Source organism: Pomacea canaliculata, linkage group LG12 (genome assembly GCF_003073045.1).
Source record: "Pomacea canaliculata isolate SZHN2017 linkage group LG12, ASM307304v1, whole genome shotgun sequence".
NCBI classification, from domain to species: domain Eukaryota; kingdom Metazoa; phylum Mollusca; class Gastropoda; order Architaenioglossa; family Ampullariidae; genus Pomacea; species Pomacea canaliculata.
The window spans coordinates 15,249,391-15,264,648 of record NC_037601.1 but is presented as its reverse complement, the minus strand read 5'-3'; the positions used below and the strand labels follow the sequence as shown (position 1 = coordinate 15,264,648).

At 37.1% G+C, this 15,258-nt stretch overlaps 1 protein-coding gene across 1 annotated transcript in view; it reads right to left on the bottom strand.

Annotated features, from left to right (window-relative positions):
- LOC112553461 (GATOR complex protein WDR59-like) overlaps positions 1-15,258 on the bottom strand; it is a 37,523-nt gene that overhangs the window by 3,460 nt on the left and 18,805 nt on the right. The window contains 9 exon segments of the mRNA XM_025220681.1: positions 1,693-1,719; positions 2,860-3,009; positions 9,405-9,468; positions 11,498-11,630; positions 12,681-12,793; positions 13,127-13,208; positions 13,456-13,595; positions 14,404-14,551; positions 15,076-15,145. Of these exon segments, the coding sequence (XP_025076466.1) occupies positions 1,693-1,719; positions 2,860-3,009; positions 9,405-9,468; positions 11,498-11,630; positions 12,681-12,793; positions 13,127-13,208; positions 13,456-13,595; positions 14,404-14,551; positions 15,076-15,145 (927 nt within the window).

Sequence of the window (15,258 nt, the reverse complement as noted above, 5' to 3'; positions counted from 1 at the left end):
ATCTCAACACTATATTATTATTAAAGAACACTGAAATTGAACATTTCTCAAGTGCACTTCACTAAAGGGTGTACACGACTGAGTCTGATTGCGTGGTGTAGTTGCAGCCCAATGTTCCACTAGGAGTGATTAGGAACAAGGAGACTTCACAAAAGAGTACAACACTAAAGACAAAAAAAAAAAAAAAAAAAACCCACCTCAAACAAACCAAAAAACCCCCGGAGAATTAAAATTTACTATTATTACCCTCACATTTTATTTTTCTTGCAAAGGACAACTGGGAATTGGATAACTTCTGTTTTGATGGCATGTGCTCAGCACTATGTAGACTTCTGGTATACTTTTAAGAGCGAGGGAAGCTACATTATTATGGCACAGGACATTCTTTAGCTGTCCAAAATTGGAGTGAGGCAGATGTTTGCTGATGCTCTCATCACCTTCAAATCGCATGCTATGTGCTAGCTAGTCCAGAACATGCATCTGGGTAACTGTTCTTGCATTCTACTCCCAATTACCATCACTCTCAACACATTTCATTGTCTAGGAAAAACAGCATCAATAACACAAATTCAAGGTTTGTGAACATTTCAGAGCCAATTCCAACAATTCCTGTTAAAGAAACTTAGATTATGATTTCAACTGCTTTGGTCACTGCTTTGAAATTGCACTCTATTTGTAGTCTAATGCTCACCGCATATCACAAGTTCACTTTGCTCAAACTGGTCTGTACTAGCATTTCCATGTACATTTATCTTTGATTTCCCCTTTTAAAAGGACTTCTATGTTGAATTTTGTTTTGACAGATTTCTTTGCAATTTAAAATGAAGTTTTGTTAAGCATCAGCACTTCTGACTGATCAGTTTTGGTTGTGATGGTAGCAGGCTAATGATCAACCTTACATCAACTGACCATGAAATCCTTTCAAAGTGAATCCAAAGTAGATGAAATCTTAATCACTGTTTACCAGCAGGAAGGTAACTAATATCCTGTGGTTTTATGAACCCAAAATAAAATGCCAGTAAAAGGCAAGCATTAAATATGTAGAAAACAAAATAAAAAAGGGAAATAAAATGTAGCATTAACACCATTTTGAATGTTTTGTTTAATGCTTATTTGAACAGAAACAGATGTGTTAAAATGGATTATACCAAAGTCTGTGATCTAAAGCAGTACATTACCATGACTAATTAAATTTTTACTAGAATAAGAGTTCTGCAGTTTATTTTATCACAACTAAAACAGCGAGAAATACTACTTTAATTTTCAAAGGTGATGGTGAGCTTGTGAAGGTTTTAAACAGCACTGAAGAATTCTGACTACGTTACCACTACCAGTTTTTTTTTGAACCAGTTCTGTTTGTAAAATGCTTTTAATTATATGTTCATATCTCAATGACAAATATCAGCACTTGAACCAAACAATGAGTGGGGTAAGAATACTGGACATGGGATTCTTGAAACAGCTATTTTTTTTGTCTAGATATTATGTTTAATTAAGATTTTATTGAAGAAACTTTCTTGAAAAATGCTTTCTGACTATTTTATGTCTTTCACCAGCCTTCTTTTAAGACTTTCGTTATTTCAGAATCCCATGCCTGTATTTTGCTTTCCACAAACACAATACTGCAGCAGACTCTGGCAAATTGTTAACCAGCAAACGCAAACACCACCTCAATAATGAAACAATTTTTACCCGCTTCACTCAGAACTTGGCTGCAGCCTTGCAAACAAACAGGTGCAAATAAAAGCTTAGTTTTTACATCTGTAACTCTTTGTGTTGCTAAAACAAGCTCTATGTGCATTTGTACACAACTAGTGAGAAGTACTACATCCACAAATAAACATTCAGTAATAACATCTACTGCATCTTTACTGAAAGAAATATGATGATGTTAAGAAACTGTGGACTGAATGGGGCAGGATCTCCAGCTTTATCCCCTTAACATTTTCTTCTTTCATATTCATTTAAAACATGTCTGCAGGTGACAGCAAAATCAAAAGCCATCAGATTGACAATCAAGGACTGTGATGCCACTACAACTATAACAAGCTCATAAATACAAAAAAAAAAAAACCCACTCAAAACAAGCTATCAAAGAAGAAGGGAAGAGGGTATTTCCCTTGGAAATTAGAACTGAGATGGGTGGGATGGGTGAGGGGCAAGATAGCATGCACGCATATCAGGTATAACTTGAATTATGTGCACTGAAGCCCAGATGTGGGAACAGGTAGATAAAATTTGAAACAGCATTATTACGTAGTAAAGCACTCTACTGGCATAACAACAGCAAGTTTAGTCATCTTAGTAACTCCCTGAGGAAATTAGTATCCACATATGATTACTGAATCAATAATCTAGCTATATCCACGCAAAACGTAAGTGGAAGTAAATGTCACTCAACCTAATAAAAGTTACAATAGAACTGCATTGCCTTCTTTAACTATCAAGCACTCTTGTTGCCTCTATTCATTCTTTAAGACTAAAAATAAATCCACCTAAGATATTGCTGATTCATGACAAAGCCATAAAGTGCTTCACAAAGGTCATAAAATAAAACACACAGGTGATCATTTATTCTGCCTTGGTTTGGCTCTGGCAGGTGCAAGATGTAGCAGACCCATTTAAAACTTATAGAAGAAGCACAGACAGCAGGGATTGCATTGTACATGACGGGTGGTGTGACAAGCAGCATAAGCCAGAGTGGACAGGTTACTGCAGGCAGATGCAGAACAGCTCTCAACCAAAAGATGAAAGGGGTGTGTAAGGGTACAGGGGATGGACAGCAGAGTAGGCAGCTTCAGGGAAGAAAACCAGGGCGGTTGAGTTGCAGGCATTAAGTGCACTCGCTGCACGACCCACCTGCTTTGAAGAGGGCCGCCAGGTTGGGCTGTGAGGCTACTTCACACATGTGACCTGTGCCAGGGTGAACAGGTGGGCCATGGGTTGAGGACGAGGTGGGTGCGATTGCCACTGGGGGCAGGTTGAAGGAATTGGGGCCCACAGTGCTCTCTGCCAGGAAGGTGACATGGACATCATGACGGAGATAATGATAATGGTGATGGTGGCAGTGATATCAAAGGTAGGGAATCACAGGGACATAAATGACACAACACTTAGTACTCTACACCATAGTCAAGTGCCTCTCAAAAGGAAACCTACTCTTCATAAATTTCCACTAATATACATTTTATTTTACAGGTTTTTTATGAGAAAAAAACACACAAGGAATAAATGTCCCAAATCTCTTGCCCCTCATTTTCAAAACATTTCTGTAAAAGAGAGCCAATGAAAATAAAAAATTCTGAAACACTCCAATCATCCTTGGAAACTGACTGAAGTATGTGTATCAAATTTTCCCATGAAGCCATGCTGTCATGCAGCTCAAACTGAAAAGAAATCCACCAAACTTTGTAATGTTTGTAATGCACGGTCCATTCCATGCACCACCAAACCACGATCTCTAAACAAAGGTATTAGGTACAGTATTCAAATAACTGATTTACAAAGCCAGCATGAAGTTAATAAGCAAGTTACACAGAGAACTAGAGGATCTTCTATTTGCAACATAATTAGCCTAAATAAATCACAAGCTGGCTTTATGGTGGTGGTAGTTATACTATACATCACAGTACTGAAAGAAGCAAAGCATATTTTTATTACGCTGCTAAAAAAAACAGAAGTACTGCCTACTCAAAACAGTCCTGAGGGGGTGGGGATTGATGTTTTATGCCGAGATAGCAACTAAGGTATATCACGGCAAGGCAGCCAGCCCTATAAAGAGATGCCACATACAAAGACAGAGCAGCATGCCCGAGATGAGAGCTGAACCCAGAGTACAGCAAATCCTCATTGTGTTGGTGACAGGCGCTTAACGTTGCACCACCGGACCACCCTCAAAACAGTCCTGAGTGCAATTCACCAGATCCTGTACAAATGCACTAATACAGAAAGAACTTGTGCACTAACTTTTGCATACACAAATGATGTGAAAATGAAAGCGTTCAAAAAGCTTGAGACTTAAAAGAGTCCAAAACTTTGTTATCTGAGAAAGTGTTATAAACATCCTTTACCCATAAATTACTTTAAACTCCTTACGCCAGACTAACAGTGATAAAATGATTCATCAAATTGTTCACTTGGCAAATAGATGTCAGCATGTTAAGGTCAAAGGACAACATCTTTTACGCCATAGTGTAAGTGATTTACAGGGCACTGCTTGTGGAAGACAGTGTCTCATCCCCTGTTTTCATTGCAAAGGTAAAGAGACCAGCTAACCTAGTGGCTACAGGGAAAGCGAACTGTCAGTAGTTCTAAAGAACAGACATGTACTGTAACCATCAATGATGGGTGAACAGAGGAAATTTCCCTCTCCACTAGCCTAGGAAGAATTGAGCCTGAAACCATTTTTCCCCAGTTAAACACACAAACCACAAACTATGAAGTGACCCTTTGTCAGCATGTGCAACTATATGTACTTGGATAAGCAAATACAGACTATGCTGAACATGTTGTGGCGAAATGAAACTTTTATCAGCAATGACAGCTAATGACCGTGGGGATCAGAGTGAAGCCTTCTTTCTAATTCCAAGCAAAATATAATTTAAATAAAATAATGGCACATGGCTCAATCTTTACTTTGTTCTTTGGTTTTTTCATCACAGACTATAACTGATTGGTATTAAGGACTCTTCTTGAAGACACTCTAATGTGCAAAAAAACAGTAAGTCTGCGTTTATGATTGGGATATTGCAACATTATAATAATAATACAACTTGCATGCAGGATGTCATGGAATGGTTAACAAACACATGAATGCAGAAATATTAGTCACTATTTTACTGCATGTGAATATGTGGATGCTGGGAGTACCTACATGTGGGAACAAATCTGTATAGTTTTTTTAACAGCAGCTTACTGTAAAAAAAAATTCATAAAAAGCTAAAACTCCAGAGGAAAGGGATGTTTAAGGGGAGGAGGAACAGACAGTAGAACAAGCATTTACAAAAAAATGTTCTTTTCCCAATGTTCAACACAAGACATTTTCAATTGGGCTATTCTCTACAGTCCTTAGTATGTTTACTGTATTTGAACATCCTTTCAGAGGTTGACGACAGTCACCACACCCTAACCTCAACTCATCTGCACATGCTAAGCAGGTTCTCTTTGCACTTTCATGTCTAAGGAAACAGTGTGACTTGAAGAACAAATACCCATTCAAATTCTTGTTCTACATGGGAAAAATTTTCATTAAATTTTGGGTTGCCACTTGAAATCTGTTTGAGTAGCCTTAAAACAGCATACCAAACATGCAGTTAATTCAGAGTTGAACCAGATAGAGATATTCGTGTAATGATAGTTAATGAAGTACACACATACATCAACATTCTCTTATCATTACAGTGATACCAGTAAGCAGCAAACAACACCCCTCCACACACACACACAATCTCTAATGCACTGAACAAGAGAATAATGCAGTTGACAGATATACACATTGTTTTAAAACATGCTTGACCTCATATATAGCCTCATCCAATGCACTAAAGTATGTAAACTACAAAGTTATAACAGTGAGCCTTGCCATTTTTATCATTTTCCATGCTATTGTCATGCATTCTTTACAAACTACTGACTTCTGCTTTAAAATAAACCCATTGATTTCATATGTATTCATGTTTTTCTTCTTTGTTTTTTTTTTTTAAATAGCATGCGTGTGCTTTAAAGGTTGCTCATACACCGATGACATGGCATAACAAGAGAGATGTATTTTATGCCATTTAATAGTCTGAAAACTGTTGAAGGGTTAGCCTTCTTTTCTGTGATCATTGCAGTGATTTGTCTGTCTCCTGCCATATTACACATTACTTTATTAGTGCTCTTCTTAAAGAGAGAAAAAAAGTTAGGATTTCATACAGCTGGAAAAACTGTCATGTCTAGACTGGAATCACTGAGTACATTGTAATCATTGATACTTTAAGCATGATCAAAACCTCAAGCATTTGTCTGCTTTCAGCACAGCATGGTTAACAGTCATTTCAAACATGGTTTCTCTCAAGTTTGTGAAATGGAATTAAAAAAGAGACAATTTCTGGAAATATCTACTTTCATATTCGACTTAATATGACCTAAATCACTTCTGCTCTACATAAATGGAAAACTTTTCAAGGAAACAAAAGTACACACAAACCCTGATTATTCTTTCATTCGCAAGCAAATCTAAAATATGGTGTAGTTATCTATTTGTAAACAGATATATACATGCTCAAAGGTGCTTGAGCATAAAAAGCAGGGGTGTCTGCTGTATGTGTAAAAGAATCAAGAGGACATATAGCTACTTCAGCCAGGCGGGGTGACTGCACAGGTCATTATACGTACCTTGCTACTACTTCAATTTTTACTCAAAGCAAAAGCAGGCACAGAAAAATGCAGCTATAACTACAGAGTTGTTTGCGTGCATGCGAGCGTGCACACACATATACTCTCCCCTACTCCTGTTCCCTCCCTCTCTCTCTCACACACACGTATATTTAAACATATACCAATGTCAAAGTACAATAAAACATGGCATACCACATAAATGCAAGCTGCTGGTAGTACAGAATAAACTGAATAAATAAACTCTCAGATTAGATGTGAAGAAAGCTGTTTAAGGCAGGTGAGTGACACGCAGGACTATAGAGGGAGTGGGGACAAATTCTCACTCCTCTCTCACACACAACAGTAAAACACTTGGAGGCCAGCAGCTCTATAGCCAAGGTGTAGCAGGAACTTACTAGATCTCCATCCCTTAAGTAGGCTTGTTACTGATGAGACTGTGTGATAGGGGTTGTACTGCGACAGAAAAAGGTGCGTAAAGAGATGTGAGAAGCAGGTGTGCGGCTGAGACATCAGGGTGCATTTTACATGGTGCAAGGTGTTTTGCAGTGGCACCTTGCTGTGCAGACACCCCTTTCTAGAGGGATGGCTTGTGCACCTTTGGGACATCAGTCATCAAATGATGAAGAAAGGAACGAGGTATGGATCTCAAAAGTACATTTCTAAAGTGGGAAGCTGGCATGTTCAACAGGGACCACAAGGAATATGGTCACATTATCAAGACAGCTAGCAGTTACATTCTTTTAAACCATGAGCAAGTTAGGCAACTTAAGCTGGTAGCAACATTACACTGATATCTATACATATATATGCGCACGCACGCACACATACACACAGAGCCACACAAACACATGCATGTAACAAAGTTCTACAGAACACTTGATTACATGATTCTCAAATATAAATAAATATAGTATTCACATTTAGAGTTTTACATAATTAAAATGCAGACAAAATTATACTGGCTGCTAGCACTTGAAAAACAACTTATATTCTTAAAAGATAGACGTTTACACAACAAGTAAAATGTGTTTTAAAAGATATATTAAAATCTATTTAAAAACAGAAAATCAAGCATCAAAATGTCTCTTCTTTCACCAATAGACTTCCCATGACCTTCCTTGTTCAGCACCACCAACCACCCCAAAACTACAAAAGTGTGTAAAAGGTCTAAGAAAACAGAAAAGGGGAAGTTGATCTAAATTAATTTGTCATAAATGTGAGATAGGAAGCTGTCCCTTCATGCACTGGGCCAAAAGTCCAGAGAGACAAACAAAGAGTAAAAACTACACTGGAAGTAAATTGAAGGGGGACAGGTTACAGCAGCATAATGAAGGATGAATACTGAAATAGACACGTTTAGAGAAATATGTTATGGTGAAAACATCTAAGATTAAGGAGGGATGAAGAGAAGGATAATGGATAGAAAATTAAAATTTTAAAATATGTATGCTGATCAATGGAATGACCGCTCACCAAATGAAGATTTGTCTAGTACTAAGGAAAACCTTAAGGAATAATATTCTACTAATGACTGTAAAGAGCATAACATTCACAGAATGTCTGCAAAAAATAAAAACTTTTCATAAAGCAAAGCACAGGGTATCAGATTCAAGAATAATAAATACAGCTGGAATACTTTTACCCTCTCTCTATATAAAATATAAGTTACTATCCCCAATATATAATAGTTAAAGTTCGCTGTGCTACAGATTAGTCCCAGAGACAACCACAATGCAGTTGTTAGTATTCTGTACTATTGCTGACTGCCACAATTAAGTGCACTGAAATAGCAAACAAAAACTTGCAAAAATAAATCTAAAGGAAAAAAAAATCTTGAAGCCAAGCCTGAGTTTCTCAGAATTCTAGAGCATATTTACTTAACATCTGGCAAAACCTCTTGTATGAAGATTAAACAAGCTAAACAGATTAGAAATAAATATATTCTGTTTTCTCCAAAAAGCTTAGAGTAACCCAATAACAATCATACAAACCATTAAAAGTCATCTGTAAATGAAGGAGGCTTCAGTTTAATATTAATATTTTTTCATGTTTATACTTATCATATTCCTGAATGTAAACACAGATCAGGAAGGAAAAGATAGATTCTGTGCAGTATTATTTTCTTTCTCAGGCACACAATAGGATGAAGGAGCCAACATGATTCCAGTGTCTTGCCTCTACTGTTCAGCCACATGAACCACATTACCCTAATTGTCTCCCCCTGCAGCCCAGAGAATACAGGGTTCTCACACGTCTTGCTAGGAAGTCTTCAATAAATACACACCCAATTTTACAAGAGTCCTTTCAATGTAAGGCCTTACACCCATCAAAAGCCTAGCTTGCTTCTGCAGGGAGGTTAAAGTGTGAAAAATCTGTTCATCGGGTAATTTTGAAAAAAAGGAATTTATTGTGAAATATTGTGGAAAAAAACAGGATGAAAAGAAGAAACCAAACAAACTGTAAACACGCAAACAGGAATAACAAAAAACTTAGGTATGATTGAACCCTTAAACAGTGCATGAGCATGCTGTGGAAGATTCTTCCTAACACAGAGGGTGATCACTTCTTTGGCAGATTACAATTAGGAGAGCAGATATACACAGCTGCAGAATAATGGTAAGACACCCTCTCCAAGGCCAGCTGTCAGCAGCTGAAGGAGAAATCTCAAGAAGAGCAATTTTATTCTTTTCATTCCTGATCTGTGTTGATCTATTATTCCTTTCCTGTGACCTTCCTGATGGCAGTGGGATTAATACTCAATAGTGCCAAAACAACGAAACAAATGTTGTTAAATCTCAGGATATCAAATACAAGTAAACAAAGCAGACAATGCTATAAAATAAAAATACACTAATCAGCACAAACATCCGTAGATAATTCACAACATAAGGGTATGACCAGTTGCTGTTTCTGGGAGGCACAGAGGGGTATTTCACAAAGCCATCAGAAGAGGCAACAAAGGTGGAAGGTAGTAAGGAATTCCATATGACAAATAAAAGTAACAAGGACAGCAGTGGTAAACTTACGCAGGAGGCTCCAGCCACTATCTGTACTACTGCCAGGCTGATAATAAGTAATGTTTGCGTCCGTCTACAGCGAGAAACATGGGCAAAAAAAACTAGTGACCATCTAAAAGAATAAAAGTGAACACGCATCATTGACAAAAATGAAAGCAAATGAAGGAAAAAAATAGTAGAGGTGGACAACCCATTCTGTCTTACTTGCAAAAAGTCCTCCCCCACCCCCTTTCCACAAAATCCCATTTTACTGAAATCCAATATCTTTGTGCTGCACATTACATCTGAAGAGTAAAAAAAAAAAAAAAGAGTTTGAAATCAGGAGAACAGAAAATAAGTGGAAAGAAAAGATTATAAGTGACATTAATAGGTGTCCACCTTACTTTTTCCTACCAAAATATCAGCTTAAAGAGCCAAATCCATACATGCCAGCAAAAATCAGTAAGTACATTCAAATTCTTAGACACTGAAATCAACAGAACATTCTGGCACTATCTGATGGACATGAACATTTTGCCATAACAAAAGTGCAAGGGTTTCTTTTTTTTTAAAAAAAGGAAAAATGGAAAATGAAGAAAGGAGAGAATCAGACTGTCTTGGGCCGCTCTTCATTGGTAATTATGATGAAAGGATCATACAAGTATTTACAAGAATGTTCTTTCTTTGCATTCAAAAACCCTAACAGATGTTCAGTCATTTATTAGTAGTCCCCTTTCTGAAAGTGAGGTGATCTTGGCTAAGAAGCTGCTGGCTGCTATGAGCTGCTTTATATCACCTTTCACACAGAGGCCTATACTCTTTCTTCATATCAGATCGAGTTACAGCACCTCATGTGATCAGTCTGTCTTTTGCAGCCTTATCTTCTCTCCTTTCTTCCTTTGCCTCATGTGTCAGGTAAATAAGACTTCTTAACAACGTTTAGTCAAAGGGGTTGAATCACAAACAGTGTAAATCTTCAAACACAGCCATGCACTGTATAAATACCCAACTGCAGAAGAGGTTCACAGTTTAAATCAGACGCACATTCTCAAAATCATGAACAGGAGTAGTATCAATGTTGATAAAACAAAAAATAGATTCATTTTCAGAAAAAAATCAAATTTAATTATTTAAAGCTAAGAAAAACATGTTTTAAGGAATCTTTATCCTAAAAATTGTTTCCTTTATCTTAGTGTTAAACTCTCCTAAAATTAATGAAACATTTTCATTAGCATTATTTATCATGACTTGCTTTGAGTGGCTGTTGCTAATAGTACTACCTTATCTCTCACAAATTTGCATAAAACTTTTTAAAATTGTGATTTGAAAAGAAGCCTAACTCCATTTTCTCAGATGATTTTAAAAAAGCAATTATAACTCACTAACACGGCTAGTAATATCGGTTTTTTCTTTCCCTTTTGGTGCGAAATAGCTAAGTGAATCCTCATCAACAGAGTTATGACTAACGAATGACTGATCATGTCTGATTTCCACAATAGATTTTTTTATCTTACTTATTTCTCCATATGATTTACAGTTTAAGTATACCATTTTAAGACATCTATTTTTAATCAGATTTAGGTATTTCTGATGTTTACTATAAATTCTGCTAGTTGTTTTCCACAAAAAGTAAAGGCATACGGCCTGATGATGAAACACAAAATAAAAGTTTTAACAGCCAAATGCCTGCATCCTAGAACATCACATATTTGGTAATACAGTTCTAGCATCTCTGCCCCTATGCAATGGGTCATACCTAAGAAAAGCAGTCTGGTCCAGAAAAACAACTATACTAGACTAATAAGACAATTAGTCTCAAGAATTAAGATATGAAAAATGGCTTCACAAATCTCCAAGAGGAGCAATCATGATTACAATGCTGAAATCACATGAATGTCTGGAACAATGGTACTTAAAACCTCTGTCAGCAATCCAGTTAACAGCTTCACCACTTAACCACACATGGACTAAAAACCGACCAAACATACAAAGGTCAAACAAACAACAAACACGTCAAACTGCTGATAACAAGACACACTTGTCATAATAAATATATAAACATATATTGTTATAACAATGGAACATGACGAAACACTCTTGACAGCATAACAAAAAACACTTACATCTGCTGGCACATACTCTACAGATGATTTAGAAGTTGCTCGTTCAACTTTTGGGCCAGGTTCCGGAGTCCAGAAGACACAACACAGCATGGCCAAGGTCTGGACATCATGCAGTTCTATGTAGCGGTCAAGACTGAAATCATTGCAGTGCACTGTTGAGGTCAGAGAAGCAGCATGAAGCTTTGAAAATTATGGGATGCAATTTTTCCTCTGATGATTGAGTAAAACTCTGTGCAAGATACTAATTCCCACAAATCTGAGTGAATAGCTCTCTTGGGTTCTAGAGATACATGCCTACAAATATCATCACACAGAAAATGGTCGAACTCCCAACCTCACATTTGTCCAGAGATCTTTCTAATTAACCCCTGATCTCCACTGACTGTGGCCTTGTCAGCAAAATCCACGAACAATCTTGATGCCTGGATTGTTGACCTCTCGTGCATAGTAATGTTTGTAGATGTGTAGCCAGAACAGAAGAAGGGTATTTCATTGAGATGTAAGGAAACAATATCTTGCACTGAGCTTTAAAAGCTTTTAAAAAAGAGGGGGAAAGGATGTTAATGAAGGAGACAATTTGCATGACCCAAGGTTGGCTAGATGTTTGAGTTTTATGCTGTGCCAGCAACTAAGGCTATATCATGGCTACATGACCAAAGCAATTAGCAAAATAGAACTAGGAAAAAGAATGTTACATGCTTTTGTCAGATCTAAGAAGAAGAAGGTAATGGTGATGCCATGAAAACCTGAAAATGAATTTACTTGGAGAGTCAGAATGAAAACTGTGCCACTCTCTTCATAGCAATTGATTTCATTTAATTTTATTTATATGTATCTATAAACATTTCATTTTTTTTTAGTGTCACCCTACAGTTGTTGGTGGCTATGACATAATGGCTATGAAATGGCTGAAAGTCCTTCATTCAGTACAGTGCTGAAATTTTGTATGCCTTTCCAAGACTTAATTTTCCCCTTGAATAACATAGTTAAACTGAGCAATTTCAATGAAAATAATGGATGATTCTCTTCGAGTTAAGGAGTTAAATCCCTTTGAATGTTGTCCTAGTGCTCTCATTATGAAAACAGCAAGAGTCAGTCATTGATCATCAGTCTTTTCCAAGGCGACAAAGAAGTGTCACTTCAATGGCAGCTCATTGAGAAACGTGCACAAACTCATACTTACATGTACTGAAGTAGCCGTCTTCCAAAGGGCAGTCTGGCCCATGGTGTACCACTATCAGGATTGGGATTGGGTGAGAGTGCTTTTGATGACATGACGGAAACCATGTTCCACACCTGAAAAAAAAAAAAAACCATTTACTTCTGCTCCATTTCCTACCTCACAATCTGTCAAATGTACTCTACTAAATATAAACGTATTCCACAACATTGAAAAGTTGTTGTCTTTGCTGTCGGGGTCTTATCACTGGCTCTCCTAAAACAACCCATCAATCTGCTTTTCCTTTGACTTTTTTGTCTGTAGCTTTCCATTTCCGGACCCTGCCATTAATTAGCTTTATGTGCCACCAAGAGTGGTTTCTTTGGGATGGGGGTGTGAGGGGTGCAGAAGTAGGTGGTTTCTTTTTACACCCTCCCTCTATCACTCATGTATATATTTTTGTTCAATACCTGAACAAGATCTCTTCTTCCAATGCTAGCTGCTATACTTGCATTATGGCGACATGACCCTTCTAGATCATTCACGTCCAGTCTGAAAAAAACGTTATGTAAACCATTACAAGGTAATTTTTTGAAAACATTTATTCAAATTTGTAAATGAAATCATGCAAGCATATGCACATGTATTCACACAAACTGGCATGAACCGCATGTACATGCAACATTTCTCATACATGAAAGAACCTATATAATATAAAAGGGCTATGCAAAAATAGCTGTGAAAGCTACACCTATCCACCACATTTTTTTTAATCCCAGGACCAATAACGACCACTTACTTGTAGTTCTGGGCCAAAAAACGGCTGATACCCAAAAGGGGCGTGCCATCAAAGATTTTGACCTTGCCAACTGACTGCTGCTTTTTGGTGGACTTGTCCACTAGTTCATGCTTTCGATGCCTTCCGGAACGTGGCTTGTGCTACAAAAGACAGAAAAATACAACCTTTGCTTCCAAATACCAAGTATTATAAGAGTGAGGTAAACAGTTGCATGACTTGAACAGCTGGATACAAACTTTGTCAAAATCATCATGTTTTAAAACAGACTAAAACAGGTAACATGGGTGAGATTTAAATGTCAAACAGATACAGCTGAAAGAAGTTAACACTGGCACTTCTTGTCAGCAAACAGAAGTAAACTATCCAATGGTTTTACTCACAAACCTCAGCACAAGATTTGTTCTCAAGATACATGTCTACAAATATCACCGTTCACAGAAAAAAGTCAAAATTATAATGTCATATTTGTAAACAAATATTCCTAACATATATAGTCCCAGCTCCCCGAGGGCTTACCATGTCCATATACAAAACTGTTGTGGTTATTGACTTCTCTGCATACAGGGTGATGTATGTGAACATGTATCTCAAGAACAGAAAGGGTCGATTCACCCATACCTTAGGAATATAGTACCCTGCACTAAGCTTTACCCAATAATTCAAAAAATCACTTTGCACTTAGTTTTTGAAAGACTGAAAACATTGGACAGAACTGTAAAAAAAAATTAAATTAGAATCACATAAAAAGAGTTGCAAATGCTCAACTAAAGATAGAGATTCAATTATTTGGTGTACATTTGAGTGTTATATTCAATCACATGAAGTTCAGTTTTTTTCCAGTTCAGAATTTTATATGTTAGGAAATCTCTCAGCTGCCAGTAAATAAATCCTCAAAAACCATGTAAAGTAAGGACTGGCCAAGCCCACTGAAACATATAAATATATAACCTTGTCTTTATGTATAAAGAAGTCAGAGATGGATGGCAGATCCGAGCTTGGTGTAGGCGGACTGCGAGAGAAGATTGCCGAGAAAGCAGATATTGTGCTGCTGGCTTTCCATGGGGCCTGCGTAAAGGCTGCCAGGTCCGAGAGAGACCTGCAATTGCAATGACACCAAAAAATTCAGAGCTTAAGCTGCTTCTCATTACTTACAAAGCAGACCATCAATGACTTACTGTGTCATGGCCATCAATGAAACACTCTGTTATGGCCACAGATTACACAAGCATTGGTTCTCCAGGATACAAATACTGGTTCTCAAGAATATATTAGTGGATGTGTGAAAGGAGGACAAATGACTACCCTCAGCCCTCATCATCTAAAATATTACTAAATGAACATACTAAATCAGTAACACAATAAATTTACTACTGATCTTCCAACTGTCTGATTCTTAATATCTACAGCAATAGATCTTCTGATCACATTGTACTGATATAAATGATCAAATTAAAACATGGACCTACATTGCAGTAAAGTGCTTCCCTACATTAAGGCCATGTAGCGACACACCTTATACACAGAGTATAACTAGTTAGCGAACTAACTTCAGTTTCTGCATTAGACTGGAAAAGATAAAATAGCATCACAATGGTAAGAAATTTCTGCCTGCTGACTTACTTTGGAGTTATTTCTGTCCCACCTGAAACTTTCTTCATTTCTGCTGGAACGCCAAACAACACAAGCAGACCTGGAGATAAAAAATAGCAAAAAAAAAAAAAAATCTGGCATGTTATTGGTATGCATTTAATTCTTTCTTAACATATGATGATAAAAACAAAAGAAAACTGCTAGTGGCAAAAA